General features: G+C 36.4%; 1 protein-coding gene across 3 annotated transcripts in view; it reads right to left on the bottom strand.

Annotated features, from left to right (window-relative positions):
* Window positions 1-11898: 11898 nt before the first annotated feature.
* ETV1 (ETS variant 1) overlaps window positions 11899-22624 on the bottom strand; it is an 86156-nt gene continuing 75430 nt past the window's right edge. For all 3 annotated transcript variants that reach the window (XM_014452451.2, XM_014452452.2, XM_014452460.2), the window contains 2 exons: window positions 19106-19207; window positions 11899-13957 (listed from right to left, as the gene is read on the bottom strand). In XM_014452451.2, coding sequence (XP_014307937.1) covers window positions 13736-13957; window positions 19106-19207 — 324 coding nt within the window. In that variant the 3' untranslated portion in view covers window positions 11899-13735. The remainder of the gene's footprint in view (window positions 13958-19105; window positions 19208-22624) is intronic.

Consider the following 22624-nt stretch of genomic DNA (forward strand, 5'->3'; position numbering starts at 1 on the left):
TTTACCAATATTCCTAAGTTCAGAGTATATTCACATCTTCCTATAGCTAGAAAGAAGTCAACTATGCTAATATTTAATAAACCACCCTGAACTTCCAGTCACTTACCTTAACTGAAAAAAGTTCATTGATTTGTTTTTGCATGGTTACCTTTTGCTCAGGAATATGGCTTTGTTATTTTCTCTAAAACGACCTTGGTATGATTTTTCTGCCGGTTGATTAAACTTCAGCAAAAGTTAAAACAATGGCACAAAAGCATATCCTGTGACCCAGCACTTTCACTTCTAACTATGTAGCAATAATAAGACAAATCCTGTAAGATAAAACTACAAAGATAAATCTAGCTGAAATTTATAATAATGCAAAACAAACAACTAGAAGCAACTAAATGTCTAAATTGGGAAAGTAAGTGTTGCGTTAGGTTGTTTGTTTTACCATTGTCCTTTGGTTCGATAGCTAGAGCTGAAGTGATGGGTTAAAGAAGAAGAATATAAACTGTATACACTACTGAGACAGTCTGGTCCTCCCGCTGAGCGTGGTAAGGTCCTGAGTGGAATCTCTGTGGCAAGCACAGAAGCTGAATTAGGGAAGCTCTGAATCTGACAGTCAAGTGGTCATGAGGAAGCTAGTCTTAAAAATGTATAGTTTTATGGAAGGGTCTTAATATATAAGACACTGTATCAAGACTGACAATATTCTCTCTTCCTCTCGCCTGCCCGTCCTTATTATTGGCCTCAAATTGTCTACCAAATTTATATGCAAGGGTCATCTATTATTTTATCTATAAAGATGTCTCCATATCCACACTCAAACATGATTAACTGCTCTTATAACTGTACTCAGCTATGTGTCAGATATTCATAATACAAAATTTCACACGCTGAATTATAGTCAGTGATCTGTGTCTTCCTTGCATACTAGCCTAAGCTCCTCAAGAGCAGGGACGGTATCTTCCTTATTTTTGTCATCTCCAGAGCTAGTTCAATAAATATTGAAGTAATTAAGAATCACACATTTTATAAACACAAAAACACAAAGATCTCAGTAACAGTAATAGGGAAGTCAGTGAGACAAGTTCTAGTGCTGTAATTTTGACCCTCTCTTCTCCAGACAGCTCTATATGGCCAGATGCAAAGCAGTTATGTTCCATGTTTTCCTAATGTTTTTATTCTGAATGTCAGCGTAGTGATCATAACTTCCATTAAGTGGTACCATTTCCACTTTGGGAAACTTTGTGACGAATTTCCATATGCTGTTCCTTGAAATTCAAAAAGACTATTAAATGACAAAGTGAGTTTATTTATTCATATTAAATGCCGCTCCCTGCAGAAAGGTTACACAGGCCCACTCTCTGGAACTTGAGCGGCCGATTGCATTCTGGGCCAATGACAATGAACAGAAGCAACAGAAGCAGCTCCAAGAGCCAGCAGACAGATACCACGTCCTTTTTCCCTATGTCATTATGACCATCAGTGTTCTGGCTTGAGAGTGAACCATCAGAACAGAGTCTGAAGCAGGAGTGTAGCTGACTCACAGCAGATATGTAGAGAGATAAAGAAATAAACTTTTTTGTAAGCCCCTTAGTATAATCTTGTGTATCCTGATACAAGGCTCTCGTGACATGGGACTGTTGAACAAGCATAGGTGTCTTAGAATTCCCAAGCTGGTGTGACAATTAGCCTGACTATGGAAACCTTAACTATTGAGCTGATTTTGATGAGTATGTTTACAATTTCTCCGCCTCCCCCCCCCCCCCCCCGCCCCAAGCTTATCTTGAGATAGCCCTAGGAGCACTTAGAAAAGTGTGTATGGTATTATACATCCTGGAAGATGTGCTGGCATGTAGTGTCTGGGGGCTACAGATGCTATACAAGCACAGAGAGTCTTGTTCAAGAATCATCCGGCCTACATGCCCGCTGCTCTGGTGGAGAGACACTGGACCACACCAACCACTTGAAAACAGGTGGGTTAATTATATCTCAAAAAGAAAAAAAAAGAAAAAGAGGAAGAAGAGAGAAAAAGAGAGATGGAGAACATGCAGATTCAATAGTTATATTTATAATGAACATATGAAAAGTATATATTGGGATTTGAATTTTTATTCAAATAAGTTATTGAATCCGTCAGTTTGTCAAGATTATTCTTGGAAAATACTTGTTCAGAAAGCCATCACATTTCTAATTTTAAGGCATATTTTTGAGTCAATTCTTTAATCAAAGGGTGAAATTTGAAGATTCATTCTCAGATGTATACTCTCCCCCTCCCAGGATGTTAATTTTTACTATGGGTATAAATTCATTCATTCTCAGTTTTTCCAGTTAAGTGTTTTTCCTGCACTTTAGAAAATATTATCTGTTGCTTCTTACCTTAACAGGTGTTACACACCTGCAGACTAACTTTATAGTCTCTTTCCCTTTTAATAATACTTTGATCTTTCTTCATGAGCCGAACATGCCACTTCATAATCATTCCTTGTTGCTATGCTCTGATTTCTCTCTGTATCTTTTCATTTTTCTAGAAAAGGATGTTTCTAAAGAGAATTATCTCAGTCTTCCAGAAGGGACATAATCAGTATATTCTGAAATTAATAAATCGTTTTCAACTCATCTAATAGATTAAACATCCTGTTTCGTCTCTTGGGTGATAGCTGACATTGCAAACTCATATACGAGTTGTGGTTTTCTGTCACTGTCACCTTGTTGCATCCTCTGGCGTGACTGCTGAATGCTTTTCTCCTTTCCAAGTTACTCTCGTGCTTTTCATTCCAGATATGCATTTCTCAGTTGTGCCAGAGTTCTATCATTTTACTGGCCTCCCTACTTTTAGCAGAACCTCACAATTTAGTTTTAACTGTGAAATTTGTCGGAATGCTTCTACCCTTTCCTATTTATTGAATTAGGTATATTTAACTTGCCCCTTGAGGACAGTGTCTAACATGAAGTCCACACACTATAGTGAAATTCAAGTTTCCTGAACATGAAAAAGTAAGGCCACCAAGAGAGCTTGTGCTACTTTCTTCATGAATCGCTAGCATAAGGCCAGGTAGATTGGGGGACTTAAAGAATTGGCTTGTTATCTGACACAGAAAAAGATCAAATAACAGCAGCATGACAGAATCTTAGAGCATTAAATGAATTAAATGATGCAGTGGTAGAAGTAACTATTTGCAAAATCATTAAAAATGTTTGATGCCAAATCCATTTTCTTCTTCCTCTAAATCTGAATGGACTGTATAGAATGTCTGAAATCATGGGGTGCATTCTGAATCCTTTATTCCATTCCTTTTATCAAGTCTGAGAAAGCTGTGTGAATGTTAATATGTGCTGAATAAATCCTGTGATCACTGTAGCACCTTATAATGATGTGTTCCCAAGCTGCCATATCACGGTTGATTATTACTTCTTTTTCTTTGCAATCCTTCATTTAATTTCCATTCCTCACCCTGGTGTTAATATTCCTGACGATTTGAATTCATTTTAGAGTTCATGAGATGCTGTATCAAATGTTTTGCTAAAATCCAAATGTATTACATCTCCCACATTGCATTCATCCACTAATCTTGTAATTCAATAAAAAAAGCAATCAGATTTGTTTGGCATGATTTGTTCTGTGTAAACCCATGCTGCTTATTGCTCAATGGTGCTTAAATGATAAGTAGTGCTCAATGCAAATTTCCTCATCTAACTTCTCATTTAAGCTCAGAAAAGTCTATAATGTTTTTGTTCATAGATTTTCTTCTGGCGCATAGCTAGCTTCTGGTCCTAAAAACCAGAGAACAGAAAGAACACACTAGTTGTTTTTTTTTTATGATAACATTTTTATCTTTCTGCTTTTGTATTACTTGTTTTTCCCATTTATTACCCATACATTTTTAAATTTAGATTTTCATTAAATTTATTATGGGTTTAATCCCTTTATTCCTATTTTCCTAGTTAATTGATGGAGGGACAAGAAGACTATAAGAATAAAATTTATTTCAACCATCACTATTGAGAATATAGGGCATTAGTTATCTATCTATCTATATAAAAGCCTAATATGCAAAGTGTCCCCTCGGAAGTTCAACCGACCAGGAGTTTGATAGCTCGCTATGACATGTGCTGACCACCAAGGGGCAGCACAGAATGAAGGAAGGCCCCGGCCGGCAGCCAGCAGCTGGCAGACGCTAGGGACCCTACCCATGCACAAATTTCATGCATTTGGCCTCTAGAATAATATAATAAAGAAATAGTTATTATTTACCTCTTACATCTGAATCTCTCATGTAACAGATGAGACATTTCATTTTAATAGGTTCTTTCACTTTCATATGATCATAATATAAACTCCTCACCCCAAAAATATATGTAGAGAGTCTTAACTGCAGCACCTCAGAATGAGACCTTATTTGGAGAAAGGATCTTTACTGAGGTAAGTTAACACGAGGTCATTAGAGTGAGCCCTAATCCAATGAGTCTGGTGTTATCCTGAAAAGAGAAATTGGATACAGAGGCAGAGGCAGTGGGGAGAGGATATAAAAAGATAAGAGGAAAAGAAGGCCAACAATAAACTAAGGAGAGAGGCCTGGAATCAATCCAGCTCTTAGAAGGTACCAGCCCTGTCAACACCTTGATTTTGGACTTCTAGTCTCCAAATTTGAGATAATAAATTCTGCTGTTCAACCACCATGTTCAACTTCATGAGGACATATCTAAAGTTCATAAACCTTAAAGTCTAGCCACTTCAGCCTCATAAAAACCCAGATAGATGCCTATGTCCTTTATAAGTGTCCACCATTCCTTGAGTGATAAAATATGATACAGGAATATATAAAATAAAATGTATGACAAATATTGTGGGCCACCACAGATGTAGAGGAGGCAGGAACGGCTAATTGTATGAGGTCTAGAAAATTTTCCCTCTCAAGGATATCTGTCCTGAAGGGAAGTTTTGATGTTTCCATTTGGAAAAGCTATCATTCGAGGCAAACTGAGGAGAGCATTTTAACCAGGCTTTCTTATCTAGGGTGCAGGTAAAGAATGAATTTATTTTCCAAACATTGAGAGTAAAATTGGGCACAGTTAATAATACGCAGAGACAAAGTAGGTGAATTGGCTAAGGCCACCAGGGACTATCCCATGCAAACTGGGATACTTAGGCAAGTATAAATGTATGAGCTTCCTGCTGTAAGAGTCACAACAATAGACTATTGAGAGGGATGGGTCAAGAACTGGAATAACTCAGAAGTATCCTGTAACACCTATTGCCCCTTTTTAACACCATTAGGAGGTTTGCAACAGAGGTGCAGTTGTTAGGGTGTGTACCAAGGGTAGCTATAGCGTCTACAAAATGGGGCCCCTTTGGCTTTGAAAGCCTTCTAACCAGTTGGTTATTGTTGCTTGGAACCATCAAACACTAATACAATGTTCCTTTCATAATACAGTGAGGAATCCCAGCATGTATACTAGTACTTACATAGCAAGTGGGTGTTTGATTAATGTTTTCACTCAAGATGCTCAGAATCAAGGCAGTCTAGAAGTTACTGACTGGGTAGTCTGCCCTGCCTTGATTTTTAGCTAAATTTTTAACATCCTCCTGTATTATGGGCCAAGTAGACATATGCTTCACTTTATAGTACATGGTTGAAGTGAAACAATCATCATATTTGAATAAAAGTATCCCTGCTTCCCACTGTCACTAGCATTCTTAAGGCTCCATGTTTACCATATTTCTTTTGCATAGAGTCTATGTACTATATGATAAAATATTGCAGCTTAATAAATATACCACATTATATAGTTCTCTAAGTATGTGTTAAATTCACAATGGCTAGTCTACCTATTGGGGGGGGGAGAATAATTTAGATGAGAACATATATAATCAACTGGTTTTAAAGCAGTATTTAATAACAATTTGTAGAAGACTCATATATGGGGATTTTAAAGGATTAAATCAATAAATTTCCCAACATAAAACAAATGAATAATCCAAACTCTGTCTACTATGAGTGACTTAATAAATCAATGTGGAGTGTATTTCTTCTTTGGGAATCTAAATTATCATAATATTTATTTTCATATTTTTCCTTGTTTTAGTTTTAGAAACACTGCCTCAGGGTTTCTACATAATCACAATTTTTTGGTGAAAATAAACAGTAAATTCTGGTGAAGTCTTTTTTTCAATTGATTCTATTTCCTAATATTCTTGATACTGAATTTCAGAGGTAAGCATGTGAAATAATTAAAATGACAATTTTATGGGTTATTTGTAACATTTCCTATTTACACCTACAAAACCAGCTCCTCATGAGGCAAACACGTAAAAAGCCAACAAATAAATTTGGAATGTATCACATTTGGGCCTGGTATTTCTATCTGAAAAAAATTAAATAATAGAAACTTACTTCTTCAGATGCTGCCTTTTCAATAACAAATCATAATTTGCTCTGTAAAATGATTCTTACAAAAGGCACCTTAATCTATATGTGATTAAGTACCATCTTTCAAGGAACAAACTTTGAAAGGAACCTATAAGAGACTTGAAAGTCACAAAAAATATTTGGTTTATTTTAATCTAGCAAGTTCTTAGACTAAACATATGGGGAGGGGGTGGTGGAGAGTTGCCCGATTTATCTTGATAGACTAATTTCACATTAATTAAATACTGTTATTAAAACTAGCATGTTTCTGTTTGGGAATTTTTGCCATAAACTATATCTGAAATTACCACCATGTTAAAGAATTTAAGCATAGCTTCAGTATGCTTGTGTCTTTATGGCACATTAACCAAATTCCTCAATTCAAACTAAAGAAACAAGAGTGCAAAAGATCAGTTCACTGTTTCATGAAGCTTTTTTAAGGGGCTATTTTTATTTTTTAATACATTTAAATAACTGAGCTATTTTAAAAACATCCAATAAGGTGGTTACCTAAATGAAGTTTTCCCCCTGCAACTATCATTGGGGCTTTGTAGAAATAGTGCTTATACATATGTCTATTTTTCTTAAATAAAACTATTAAACTCCACTATAAAATTAAGGTCAACAATAATAAAGAAACCACAAGTAATGTAAATTATTAGAAAGTATAGTTACCTTTTAAACATTTCTAATTCTAATATACTTCAGTATCTTCTGTAGTATTTTTAATAACACTTTAAGAATAAAAGAATCTAAATGTGTTAGAAGTAGTGGCCATAGTTGTACAACATTGTGAATATAATTAACTAGAGGCCTGGTGCACAAATTCATACACAGGTGGGGTCCACTGGCCTGCCCCAATTGGGGCCGATCAGACTGGGCTGGCCAGGTGGGGGGCCAAGGGTGGTTGGCAGGGGTCGGGGGAGCCGATCAGGGGTGGGGCCAGACAGGGGAAGGGGCTGCAGGCAGTTGGCTGGCTGGCTCCACTCCCTGGTTGAACTCTCAGTGGAATTCCCAGTTGAGGGGACAATTTGCATATTTATTAGCCTGAACTATACACTTAAAATGACTTAAATGGCAAATTTTAAGTTATACATATTTTACTATATTTTAAAATAGAAAACATGTAAACAATTTTATTAGGAGTATTTTTAAGTATAAAGTAAAATATTTCTGTAGTGTTAAAAGGACAGAATTTTTCAGTTTCAAAAGTAGTGCCACATGCATTATCATTTTTCTTCCCATTTTTTTCTCCATATTTTTCTTCCGCCAATTAAATTTACATTAAACTTTCTATAGGACAAATAGTTTTACTGGCTAGACAGGAAATTAAAAAGGTGTATAAGATGTCACAGTCCCCTTTGCAGCAATGTCACAAGTTTTAAAAATTAAAATTTCATTATAAAATAGTTTCTATGCTTTCAGTTCTACTTTCTACTTTGAAAATCTATTTGTTACTCCTTCTGAATCACATGACTTTGAATCTACTATGCTTTAAAAGTTTTCTTGGAAATCTATTCCAAGGGCAGTGTTTACAACTTTCCAAAGAATTTGATCAGGACATTTATCTTTTGGGAAACCACTAAGTTATATCCCTCCCCAAGAGGAAAACAAAGTGGACTTCAATCCTTTTCACTTCTAGATTCTGAAATGCTCAAAGTAAGTAACTACATACACAGATACTTACTATGGTTTGACTTTGGTGTTAAGTAGCACTTCAGTTCTTTTTCAGATTTTTCTATAGACTATTCAAAAATGGTCAAAAAATAAATTTTAAGTAAGACTTTGTTTAAGCAAAATGTGAGTCATTGTTACATACATTTTTAAGTCATTAAAAACCTACAATAAGAACGTAGCAAGGTCCAGGTTACACAAAAGAGTAAGGTTTATGAGTTTGCCGGTGATCACATGACATCAACACAATGACATTTTGGAGTTGCCATTTGCCTCAGCTTCTCAGACTAAGCCAATCCAAGTGATGGGGGTGGAAGCATATGTCATGTTGGCTGGCACATGGGAGTCAGTGACATAATTTAGATAGTTTCTTCAACAAAATTTCTTCCTGACACAGTTACCGAAGAGATTCATTTTCTCAGAAAAGTTTAAACGATTAGATCATAGAACTAAAACAAGTTTTATCAGGTGTCCTGGGACCTGTTACCAGAAAGAGAATAATACCTGGGAATTGATGGAAGTAAAGACATTACTTAAGTGCCTTGATCGTAAATTAATTGATTAAGATCTTTTAGATAATTAGAAGCAAGTCAAAATGAGACTACATTTATCAGTTTTAAAATGTGCCACATTCCAAAGTGATCACGATAGTCCAATATTTTCCATTTCTGGGCTTTTATTTTAGATTTACGTTTTGAGCATATTTATTTTGCTATAATTACATAAATTTCATGGCATGTTTCTCAAACCATAAGTATAATTTTAATACATCCAAGTGAGTTAAAAATCTTTCCCATGAAAACATAAATATAATTTTAGAATGGAAGTAAATAAGAATATTAGAGCCCATCTGCCAAAAAGCCTACCTTACATATGAATTCATAAACCATGGCTATTGTAGGTGTCTTTTTAATTGAACACCCTAAAATTATCAATATTTCTATAAAGGCATCACTACTCTTATCAAATTCTCTCTTCTTAAACTATATTCTTCCATAAACTGATTTTTTTGTAAATAAATATTTATTTAAAAAAAAAGTTAAGAAAAAAAGTCAAGTCCTAAATGCACCAGTTGCATTGAGTAAACTGGGCCACATTCTTCAGTGTTATGCCCCACACTGATCCTCATGGAAACTTAGCTATTATGCAATTCTTATCACAATTGCTCAGTGTGTCCATTTGCCTTCTTTAACTTCCTTCTATTATTTTTTATCCAAATTCTATTTTCTTTACACCTCTATTTTTCCCCTCCTTCATATCAAACTGCAACTGGAAAATGGCTCACACTCACTTCTTATTTTTAAATTTTAGTTTTTCTCTTTTAAGATACCAGGTAAGAAACATTCAAATGGTCTTCTCTGTAATGTGTTGTCATTATAAGCTCTGAAAATGCAAATAGACAATGACTCATTTTTGTAACTACTATGATCCAGCCAAATGGTATATTATTGAGTAATATGTTTCTTCCTTATCATATAATGATAAGTTGACTCATATTTCAGAATTGTTATCTTAGTAACAGAGATATTCTATACTAGAGGCCTGGTGCATGGATCCGTGCACCATGGGGTCCCTCAGCATGGCCTGCAGGGATTGGACCAAAACTGGCAGTCCAACGCTGCCTGCCGGTCCCACTCACCCAGGCCCGGCTGCACCTGCTGCGGGCTCGTGCCATCAGTTCCGACTGGGAAAGGCTCGTGTGCCTGTGTCTGGCGCCTGTTGGTCAGCTGAGCAGTGCTCCTGCTGTGGGAGCACAATGACCACCAGGGGTCAGCTTCTGTGTTGAGCATCTGCCAGTCACTGGTGGTCAGTGTGCATCATAGTGACTGGTCATTCGGTTTTTTAGGCTTTTATATATATAGATATCAGTAAGACCTAATAGTTAGTTGCAGATATTATGATTGCATAGTAACAACTCAACCTAGCACCAAAATAAATTTATTTTTAAAAATACCTGGCTTGGACAACAGAATTGTGCTACTATGCTGTAATTGTCATGAAGGGGAATTAAATAATCTAAAAGCTTGCTTCAATTACCATTTACTTTGACAGAAGAGGTGAATTTTAATAAAGAAGGCTTTCAGTACCATTTATGCAGAGTAAAGTGAGACTATCTCAATGGTGATCAAAAATGTTCTTTAATAATTTCTAATCATAGCTCATTCAGTAAAACATATTTGTCCATCGCTAAGTCAATCAGTATTTTTATTGTACAGTGTCTTCATCTGTGTGGTAAACAACCCCCCTCCCCTCCATTTCCATGTTCTAATCACAGGAACCTGTGACTGATAACTGATCTGGCAGAAGGGACTTTGAAGAGGTGATTAAAGATTTTGAGATGGGGAGATGACCCAGGTTTATCTGGGTGGACCCTAAATGTAATCATCAGTGTCCTTGTAAGAGGGAGGCAGAGCAAGATTTGTCTGTAGTAAAGGAGAAAGGAATATGGCCACAAAAGTAGAGATTGACGTGATGGAGCCAGAAGCCAGGAAGGTTAGCCGTCGCTAAAAGTGGAAGATGCTAAGATGGGGTTCACCCCAGGAGCCTCCGGAAGAAACAAGCCAGGTGGACATCTTAATTTTAGCCCCTTTAGACTTATTTTTGACTTCTGATCTCCAGAATGATCATAGGATAGATTTGTCTTGCAGCCAATGAATTTGTGGTAATATGTTACAGCATCTATAGGAAACTAATACTGGCATACCTCAGAGATATTGCAGGTTCCATTCCAGACCACCGTAATAAAGCCAGTATCTCAATAAAGCGAGGTGTAATCTTTGTGCTGGTGGAGGGTCCTGCCTTCAGTTTGTAAGAAATGTAACACCTGTGAAGCAAAATAAAGCGAAGTCCAATAAAACGAGGTATGCCTGCACAATCTGTAAAAAGGTTTAATTAAATAGCCTCTGAGATCCTCTATGACTTGAGAAAACTGCTCTGCACTGTCAGCCTTATGAATTTTTATTTTGAGCTTTTTTAATAGGCATAACTTAAAAAAAATATTTTTCATTAACTATTTGGGACGTAACGTTCTTTGCTATAATTAGCCTGTTGGGTTTCAGCATGTCATCAACAAGAGGCAGCAAACACTAGGGGAGATATTTCTTTTATTTACTCTTACTAAGTTGAAGGAAAATGTTATATGACTGATTTTTATGTTTGAGTAGCCAATTCCGTTAGAAATTCAGAACACAAAATCTTACAGAAATCAGCTGCCAGATTTATTAATCTATCTGAAAATAAAAATACAACCAAACAAAATTAGAATAAGAACAGAACTTAAAAATAAAACTTTAGATTCATTTCCCAAAAGTTCATAATGCAATGTTTTAAATCCTTCTGTATTAGAAATATCCTTAATGTTGGCCAATTATTTCATTCAGTGAGTCACTACCTTAAACAGCAAAATATATAGTTTGTCCTTAAATAGTATATAATTAAAACCAATTCTTCCATTGATTCCTTAAGATAACTCATAGCCCAATCCTCCCCACTGGCAAACTATAGAATTTTACAAAGAAAAAAATGAAAAATAAAAAGAGAAATTAAAAGAAACAATCCTTAATACAATTTTCATTTACATCATATTTTAAAGATCCATTTTCAATTTTTCCAAATATGTCAATTCTCTTTCCAATAAAACTTTAGCTGAGTATTTTAAAATCTGTTTTTATTAAATGGCCACATGAGCATGGCGGGGGGGAGGGAGGTTTCTGATTTTTAAGGCATACTTATTAGCCCACAACGGGTCTAACGATATATAATGTATGTGTAGAATAATCATTGAAATCACAGGTTACATACATATGTTAAATTGGAATTTTTTGTAGGATTAAATGTAAATAGTATTGATTCAGAGATGTGTGAGAAAATGGGTAGCCAGGAGATTATCTTTCCCAATCTTTCCTGTGCTCGGCAAAATGCTTTCAGAGGTTGATTTCGGATTTGTGTGTAAGAATTTTTTTTAACATTTTGATATAGACTCTAAAAAGGTTGTTCCCCTGGGATATGGATGGATTGAACAAAATTTATGTTTCTTGCTTGAATTGTTTAGCAAGCTATTCAGAGATGATATAAAACCATTTACTTATGGTTTTTTTCAAGGTGAATGGTACAACACAACCTGCTTTAAATATTTTCCCCAAATGCAAAAACAAAAACAAAACAAAAACCTTTGGAACTTTAAATCTTTAAATCTTCTTTCAAATAATCCAATCACATTTACACAAGTGTCCAAAACAAGAGGAGGGACAGATATCAGTGCCAGCACTATGTCATACAGCAACTTCCTCAGATACGTTTTGACAGTTTGTAAATCATATTCCATTTCACCAAAGTTACAAAAGTTTCCACAGTTTCCCTTAGCAAGCTGAAGCTTACTCTTCATTTGTCAATGTGCATAAAAGCTGCTTATAGCATAGCATGGCGTAAGCTATTTTTTAAGCAATAAATGGTTTGAGTCATCTATTTTGTCCTGAAATGCTATCTGTAGTTAACTGCATTGCTTATAAATGGTCATAGTAAATTCAGCATGAAAGAGAATATTACAGAAAAGACAGCAGCAGAAGCATTAGCATTATCTAATATTTATATATGTTATCAACATAACACAGCAGTAAAAGGTTTAAATGCATATCAATGGGTACCATCTCTAAAAATTACTATAGTACCTATTTAGTGTACTGGATATTTTTCTTAAGGAGTGCCTGCCGTATCTAGAACAGCATAATAAGTGATTTAGTACAGTTAATTCTTACTGATTAAATAATGTTTTCATGTACTAAAATAAGTGAAAAGACAGATTTTTTTTTGCTTCTTTGTGATCCCAGATTTAACATTTAAATGCAAGTCCCAAGGCCCGCGATGGATCATTATTTAACTGAAGTGGGCTTCAACATATTGGAACAACAGTATGATTTGTATCTAAATAGCAAGGTGGCACCAGATACATGTAATGCTACTGGCCTGGGACTCGGGTTGGAGCCAGAGTCCAAAATTGTGCCCCTCACTTACAGTCATGGTGATTGCTCAACTGCAGAGAGAATTACCCATATTATGGTCACCTCTGGGTGTCCTCTATAAAGCAAAACAAAGCGAAACAACAGCAAACGCAATCTCTACACACCTTTCTACAAGAGGTGCAAATACAGTCATTTCTAACATGAAACTGCCATGTACAGTAGATTTGTTTGTACACCTTGCAGAGACTCCGAAATGATAGGGGAAGATGCCCAAGGCAAATAGTCTCCAAGTGGATATTTACACAATGTGAATTAACTGTACCATAGATACCCAGAGAAAATGAACATCCTCTTACGTTGTTATCAAAGGAACATGATGTAGTTTCATCAAACTTAAAACCTGTAGGACCCCCTCCCGAGCCTAAGTAAAAAGTAATTCCCCGCTCCCCCCGCCCATTCACCCTCTATCTTCCTGTTACACAGAACAAGTGTTTAGATTACTCCCACCCACCCACAAATAAAGTGCGCAGTCCATGGCAGACCATAGAATAATGCAACAGGAAAAGCCCCTTTTTGTGTATTATTATTTAAAAATAAAATACAAACAACAAAAATCGAACAAAGACTGGAGAGAATGCAGAGATTCTCTGCATCTTCCCAAGAGAGGGCCAGTGCGAGAAGGCCCTGCTGGACTGTCCCGTGTGCTAGTTAGTACACATAGCCTTCGTTGTAGGGGTGGGGGTTGCAGCAGCCCCCTTCGGGCATGTAGGCCATGCTCTCGTCAAAGTGGGACAGGGGCACCGTGTCCTCCTCGTTGATGTGACGTTCCATGTCCGTCTTCAGCAGCGGGCGCTGGTTATCTGGGAAGGCCATGGAGAAGAGGGCTTCTGGATCACACACAAATTTGTAGACATATCTCTCGCCGGCCACCTGATGAGAACATGGAAGAGAAACACCCAACCTTATGTATGTGGTACCGAATATTAACCAGATTTACTGTGGTGACTGCACAATATTTACCAATATCGAATCTTTGGGTTGTATGCCTGAGACTAATATAATATTAAATGTCAATTATATCGCAATAAACACACACACACACACACACACACACACACACACATCTTCACTATCCCAGATGGAGGACAGGGAAGGAAAAGAAAGAAACATGGTTTCATACATCAGAATGGATGTATAACAAAAGAAAAAGCCACCAAGTATTCGTAGATACACATAAAAGACCAAAAAAAGTTTTTACTTGGTGGGATAAATTATAGTTCGATCGGAAGAAATGCAAAGTGTTGACCCTGAATAATATTTGCATTCATTCCGGATATAGCTAGAAAGCTGAGCTGGTTTTAATATAAAGGTAAGCTTATATTGTCATTTAGAGGTAAAAATAAAATCAGTGATTGCATGCAGGCATCTCACATTAAGGGTGTTTTTTCTGTTTTAAAACGTAATATTTCTAATTGTAACTTAACTGGACCTTTAAGGTGCAATGTCTCCCTCTTAATACTACATTTGTGAAACTGCAGAGAAAGTAAACTTCCAAACCTAAGAAAAATGTGTTGTGTTCCTAATAAGACCAGACTAGTGATTCACTGATTCACAGGGTGAACTGTGGTGGGTTTTTTTGTTTGTTTGTTTTCTCCCTGCTGTGTATTCTCATTGAAAAAGAAAAAAAAAGACACATAGCCTTATTTAAATGAAAGATGGATCAGGAGGACAGCATTATCCTGGGTACATCACTTTAAAAAATGAAGGCGAGATGCATTAGACAGAAGTTAAGGATGTGTGTAAAGTGTCAGATTGAAGCAGGAGGTGTAAAAAAGTGAAAGGAATTTAAAATACACAATGCATAAGGAGGAAATGAGAGCAAGAAATGTGACAGCTGCTTGAAATAAAGGAGCAGCATAATTTGTCGGGAATGAAATGTCCCAAACTTAAATTCTGAAGAGTGATGCTTCTCTAGGAAATTATAAACAATTGAGTGAAACAAATATGGCCCTCCACCTCCTTCCGCTATTAATAAAGAATGCCAAGGTTCTCAAAACCGGGGTGATGGGTGGTGTAGAGATCAATACAATTCATTACATGAACTTTGGTAGTAACTTTCTGTGTGTGTATCCAGAGTTCAGTAATTTTCAAAAGGTGAAAATTAATCACCTCTGGGTTTCTATGCATCGGAAAGGCACTGATGGTTGCTTTGTGATCTGGGGAACGGTGAGTTCATGGTTTGTGAACTATCTATATGTTTGGAAATAAAGAACTAACTAAGCAGAGAGAAATGCTGTTCTGGACCCAGATTTAGAATAATTTTGCCCTGTTTTTTTGTCTTGTAAGGAAAAACACTTTGCAGTGGTTCTCAACCTTCTGGCCCTTTAAATACAGTTCCTCATGTTGTGACTCAACCATAAAATTATTTTCGTTGCTACTTCATAACTGTCATGTTGCTACTGTTATGAATCATAATGCAAATATCTGATATGCAGGATGGTGTTAGGCGACCCCTGTGAAAGGGTCGTTCGACCGCCAAAGGGGTCGCGACCCACAGGTTGAGAACCACTGCTTTAGAGAATTCTAATAATCTGAATATTCTTAGGTTTGAAAAGGGTCAATGCTCAATTTGTATGAATTTGGATACATTTCTTAAATGGCTCTCAGCTCCCCCTTTTTGGGTGTAAATGGAGGAAGTCAGTTGTATGTAAGATTGAGATGGAGGTCTGTGGGACCCAGCAAGGCAAACTGAGGAGCCTGGCATAAATGCGTTCACTGTAGTCCTTCATGAAAAGGAAATTACGTTCATAAAGGTGAAACTGTAAAAATAAAAATAGGCAATATCAGAAACAAAGCTAAGATACTAAGTCCTTTTGTTGTTGTTGTTATTTTTGTTCAAAGAATTTTGAGTAAAAAAAAAAAAGTAAAATAAATGGATTTCATATCTCCAAGCGTTTTATCACCTGCTTTGTTTTGTTTGGGGCCGTGGAGAAAAAGGTCTCTGCTTTTGGCTACTAGAGCTTTTTCGTCCAACCTGTTGCTATTGGTTATAATTAGAAATAACATAAATCAATGTGGGGAATTAAACTGTATAACAGGCAATCAAGATTATAAAATCTGTTAAGGACTTTGCCTTGATTCACTACTCCTTCTAGTTTTCTTTTGAATAAACATTTCTAGAGCTAGTCCTATATTTATTAGATGACGTTAAGTGCGCAGAGCTTACAATAAGGGCTGATAACCAATGTAAGGAAATTATACTTTCCATTATTAGTAATACAATTACAATATGGAAATTGCTATACTTTAAGTGTACTCAAATTGTAATGCTGAGATAAATAAAACATGAATTTTGCAGGAGATCAATCAGAATTAAATAGAAAGTTCCTTTGGAACTGTGCTTTTTTTTGGAAGACTAGATATTTAAATTATATGTTAACTTAAAATTTCAGAAGTAACACAGGGATCCTGGAGGAAAATTAAAAAGTATAGATTAAGCCAAAAGAAATAATGATCTATCATTTATATCATCCAGTAGTAACCACTGTTAAAAAATTTGTATATACTTTTCTAGGCATTTCTAAATGTTGAAATAGAAGTATATACATATACTCTCTGGGGTACAATCATCATTACTCCACTGTTTCTTATTTCTTTCATAACTACTGAAATAATCAGTTAATTTTTACCTGTTTACATCCACTTGGTTATTTTTATTTTCAAATCTTTGCAAACTTGTTTAAACTTAAAACTATATGTCTATATATAGACATATAGTTTTAAGTTTAAACAAGTTTGGTCATATAAGAATTTTCCTACACATTGAAATACACAATTCTACATCATAGTTGTTGTTTTTTTAAAGAACAGCATAATTTTCCTCTGAATAACTATGCTAAAATGTGCTTACCCATTAGAATGGTACATATTTTAATACAACAAGAGGAGAAGGCAGGACATTCTAAAAAGTGGGAACAAAAGTGGAGCAGTGAGGGAGTCACCGGGGTGAGAAGAGTGTCAAGTAGGATGGCTCAACACGCGTGAGGAAGAGTAAATTCAGAAGAACTGTAAAAAGCCTCGATTGTGCTGATTACAAGTACACATTGACTTTTGCATGCTTCATCATTAAATGCCCTGCCCTTCCTTACATTATACAATGACACCCCCAAAGGCCTGTCATACTTGCCACTTGCTATCTCATATTAGCTGATGAATAAAGAGTTGCAAATAATTTTCTCTGACAACTACAGCCTAAAAGGGAGAAATGTGAGGAGCAACGTTTTTATCTGTATTTCAGCACCTATGCCAGTATTTGATTACTTGATAGCATATCGCCCCTATTAATTTATTAAAATAAATACGGGATATGGATAACTGGATGAATAAATATGAACATGGAAGTGCTTATAACAGCAATAAGCTTAAGTCTGAACACGGTTGAGAATATTTAAGACCAGGCGCGACAGCCTGCCAAATACTGTGTCTAAAAGCTGAGGTGTGATGAGAGATCTTACAATACGTTTTGGCTCTCTGTGAATGCTCCCTTTAACAAGGGGCACAGGGATCAAGACACAAAACCCAGATATGCCCTGGATCACACTGGCTTCCGGGTGTGAGATGCATTCAGAGCTCCATGTGTTGACAACTTTCATTGTGCCAGGTACAATGCCAGTGTCTCAGATCATTAATTTTCATTTAAAAACTGCGCTGAGTCTATGAGGTCAGAGTGCACCATTTAGTAGGAGAACCTAGCAAACCTAGATCATGACTGCATTTTCTTTTACTGCTGAGCAACACTGCCCAGGGGAACTGCTAAGCACCTCTGTGCAGCCCACCACATGTGCAGGAACTGGGAAGATGGTGATGAGAATGAAAGGAATGCAATGTATCTGAAAGGATGTGGCTGTAAATGGGAGTGGTGAGTAAAAGGCAGGAATTAAAAATGAACTGAGGGTTGTGATCAAATAAAAGGAACAGGTAGTAAATGGTTATACATTCTGAAGGTGAGGTTCAGGGACAGAGGAAGCAATGGAGAATCTAATTCAGCCTTATCTTTTAAGGATCTTGGAAGTTTAACTTCTAAGCTGGCAGACTCTGGAGCCCTGACTTGCTTTTGTCCAGCAAATTCCATGATGCTGTTCCCCTCTCTTCTAGTAAGTTTCATGCAGCAACTGGCCTAGCTTTTCTTGGCATAACTACGGTGACATAAACATATGCCACAATCTGTAATAAATAACTATGTTCATGTCCTCCCAAAGCATGCATAATAAAACTGCAATGTTCACAATGGATAAATTGTAAACTTAGTTCAGTCAAGACAATTAAATTGAATACACATGTGAGGCTGAAAATGTAATAATAGCAAATATCCAAATATTTTATCTTTATTTGCTCATGTATTCATTTCCTTCTTCAAAAATTATATATCATGTTCTAAATGTAATTTATTTGTTTGATCTCATTCTTTTTTTAAAAAAAAAGCTACTTTCAAATATTAAGGGAAACTCATTTGAAATAAAATAAATTTAATTTCATTCTACCAATAAGTAAGATCAAATACTTATTTTTAATAAATGGTTTAGGATGCTAAGCTGTCTGATAATGAAAGCAGGCGAGGTTTCAGGCAAGAAAAAAATGTTTTCCAGAATGAGAACAAGAAATATCCTGAATGCTTTAAGAATCAGAATAAGGAATAAAAGTAAGAATTGGGTTAGTATTACAATCTACAAGCAAGGGGATTCAAATTTATATAATTCTTGAGACTATAGTTGAATATCAACAACTTTTCAGGATGTATACATGCAATATTAGTGTACAGAAACAACATTTTTCCAAACACAGTGAAATAGGAACTTCCAGAAAGTCTACTATTTTCTACATGATATTATTACATATTTGTCTATGATGCCCATAAATTTATACATAGAAAGTCTTATAATACCAAAACCAAGAACTACGCATATGTTAAAGTGAGTGAAAACCCTGCTTCAGCAATGCAATGTGTGGCTTTTAAAGTGTGACAATGCACATTTTATGTGCAACATTTCCATGAATCTTAATGTTCTATTAACCACTCACCTTTTGCATGATACCTTTCTCATAATAATAGCGGAGTGAACGGCTAAGTTTATCATAGTTCATAGCTGGCCTGTTTTTCTGAATGCCCCAACGTCGGGCCACCTGCCACCAAAACAGAATTACATTGTAGTGTTTAGGTATTAACTTATCAAAATATTTCACTAAAAACATAGCTAATTCATTAATTACTTCCAACCCCTCCAAAACACATACAAATGAAAGAGGCAAAAGCCACTGTCATCTGCATTTCCTGTGTCCTGGTTTGGTTTTTAAACCAGGCGTGCAGTAAGCCTGAGACATCACAATAGAATTCTTTGTCACCATTGTTTTGGATACAAAATTAAATGGAAATATGGGGATGTGTTTACAACTGGAATGAACAGGCTGCAATTCACTGAAATGAGGCAAGTTTCCCATTCTGAGAGACACTGTGGTTTTTTTCTTCTCCGTTTCCAGATAAACACTATAGATTAGGAGCAGCTTAGTGATCTCTTTGTGAAGGTGTCTTCTGAGGTTATGATGCACCAAAGGAAAAAAGATACCCTATGATCAAAAGATATCCTACTCTTTAAAGAAAAAAGACTGAACGAGTGGCACTGTGTGTGTGTGTGTAGCAGAGGAAACAGTATACAAATTAATAATCTGGACTGCAAATAATTTTTATTGCCTGAAGCAGCATCACAATAAAATTGTAGCCAGTTCTAACCGGGGAATTAAACATTCATTTAGAGAACAGTAATTGGATGCTCAAAATAAAAAGGAAGTGGAAAAGGTCAGCATGTATATCAGTTCACAAACAAAAATCTCTAAAGCAGAATGTCCACTTTGTTGTTCAGTGAAAAATCATCAGAGCTCTTTGTAATGTGGCCTGGGAGGAGCAACTTCTCCGGCAAAGACAGTGTCCAGTGGAGCTTTAAGAAAACCCCCTTCCTCAATGTGTAGGTCTCCCTGACCGCACCCCCACCCTGGGCTAGCTAAAGCATTATGCAGAACAGTGCCGCCAAAGTCACGTTCTCATTAATTTCCACTTTTTTACTAGTCTGAGCAGAAACTACAGCTGCCATTCATACTTCGCCAACCCCAAGAGAGTATTAGGTAATGGGGACAGTGTTTTCTTCCGTGGCCATGAAATTCCAAGTTGTTGCCATGTCACATATACTAAAATGCAACGCTTTCTGGAGAGATCATTCTGTCTCTGCACTTCATTAGATTAACCGTTCTCCAGGGCGTTCTGTTTTTTTCTTTTCTTTGTAAAATACTGATCCTTGCTAATTTCCCTCTCACCAATTTGTATTCCCTGAGGAAGATATGATGTAATCTAGTCGCATGCATCAGTATACTTTTCTTAAGGCACAGGACTGTGGTGTAACAGGGACAGGACTATATATCCAAGCAGACAGTCACAGTGGCAGGTACATCTTAATTTTCCAAAGAGAAACTTCATATTGATGTAAATGTTCTGAGCAATAGTGGAATGGGAAGGTGGCAATAAGAAATTAAAGCAATACTTTCTAAACAGAATGTGTTTTAAGAACCTAACAATGGGCATCTGTACATTTTTAAAAGGCAAGGCAACTCAACTGCATGCAAACCTGGACGAGATGTGGAAATAAAGTACTAATATCTCGTTAAATTAAACTAAAATTTCTGGATATTTATTCATTTATAAATTATTCCTTTCTAGAACTCAGCAGGATGCACCTAGAAAGTAAAATATTTGCAGCAACAAACTTTAAGATGATATTGTGGGAGAGAAAGATAATTTTGTTGTTGTTAATCCTCACCTGAGGATATTTTTTCCCCCCATTGGTTTTCAGAGAGTGGAAGGGAGGGGGAGACACATAGACAGAGAGAAACATCGATGTGAGAGAGACCCATCAATTGGTTGCCTAACTGGGTGGGGATCCGGGCAGGTATTCAGCCTGCAACTGAGGTATGTGTCCCTGACTGGAATCAAACCCAAGAGCCTTCATTCCAAGTGCTGTCACTCTAACCACTGAGCAAAACCAGCTAGGGCAAAGATGACTATTTTTTTTTAATGCTATAATCAGAGTTTAATTTTTAGGATACCAATTAAGTCTTAGCACTGTGGGTATTAGTAAACCATATTCATCATAGTGTTGAGGGAAATGGGACATATCAATATGCCTATGTGATACAGACAAGTTCTAGAAGCCTATTGTACAGCACAGTGACCAGAATCGAACCTGGGACCTTTCAATCCGCAGGCTGATGCTCTATCCACTGAGCCACACCAGCTAGGGCCAATATCATTTTAAACTGCAAGAAGAAATATAAAGAAATGGAACCCCTGAGTACTTCCAACAAGGATGGCTTCACAGCCACCTTTCATAAGTGTGCTGACACAGACTGGCCAAGATCTGCTGTGTAACAGAGGGAGGAGGGTGATCACAGGCCACACAGGCTGAACAAATTTCACAAACACTTTCCAAAGAAATTTAAACATAAACAGTAAAGTCATGGCCTGATGGAAGCAATTGCAAAAGTGAACAATACAGCAATCAGAAATGGGATGTTTCGTTCTGAACAAAGGCCTTAGGACACATTTAGTGCTTATTGCACAACTGCCATTCAGTTGCTTACTATTTGGACACGGCCTACTGGCTCTGAATTACCCAGCCCCTTTTGACTTTATGCGTCTGCTACAAACAAGGAGTCTAAATGCCCGTTTGCTGTATGGAACACATGTAACTGTATTGCTTCCTTGTGTTTAAAAAAACACACAGAAATTCAGAGTTTAATGGAACTTGATGGTCCTCTGGTCAAGTCTTCTACTTAATTTAAAGCTGATTATCATAAAAGTCAACACCTGCTATATAAAGAAAGTAACACTTGCCTATGAATTTTTACTTTCCTGAATGGATCAATAGTTACTGACATAATTCAACAATTCTCCTAACTTAACAAATATATAGAAAGAAATGTAATAACCTGTTTCTCCTCAACTTTGTTTTAATTTCACATGGAGGGGAATAACTGATATAAATTCCTGTTGAACATATTCAGTTGTAACATGAACCAACTCTTACAATTATTATTAACATCTTTCATGAGGTGGAGAACACATATTCCCATCAAGTTAATGGGCTTTCAGATTCCTTTAGGTTAAGTGTTCTCAGTCTCGGTTTGTTTCACATTTTTATAATATTATCATTTAAGCATATCTACAAAAAAACTAATTTCCTTTGACAAATTTAGCTTTAGACACTTTACAAACTTCAAACACCCAAGCATCTAGCCCATACTACATAATGGGCACTTTCACATTGTGATGTTGAGCCCTCTGTCTGCGTGTGTAGGGTGTGGGCAAAGATAATGTTGCCAAGCCAACACTCTAATGTCACTACTTATGACTTGGAGTAGACTTAGTTGTGCTAACCAACTCCTCTGTTTCATACTTCTCTTAATACATATTTGAATCAGATAAGCTCCTAAATCTTAATGTGTGAACTTATCTCCTGGCTAACAAGGTAGAGCATGTTATCTTATTATGACTGA

Source organism: Myotis lucifugus, unplaced genomic scaffold (assembly GCF_000147115.1).
Source record: "Myotis lucifugus unplaced genomic scaffold, Myoluc2.0 scaffold_15, whole genome shotgun sequence".
NCBI classification, from domain to species: Eukaryota; Metazoa; Chordata; class Mammalia; order Chiroptera; family Vespertilionidae; genus Myotis; species Myotis lucifugus.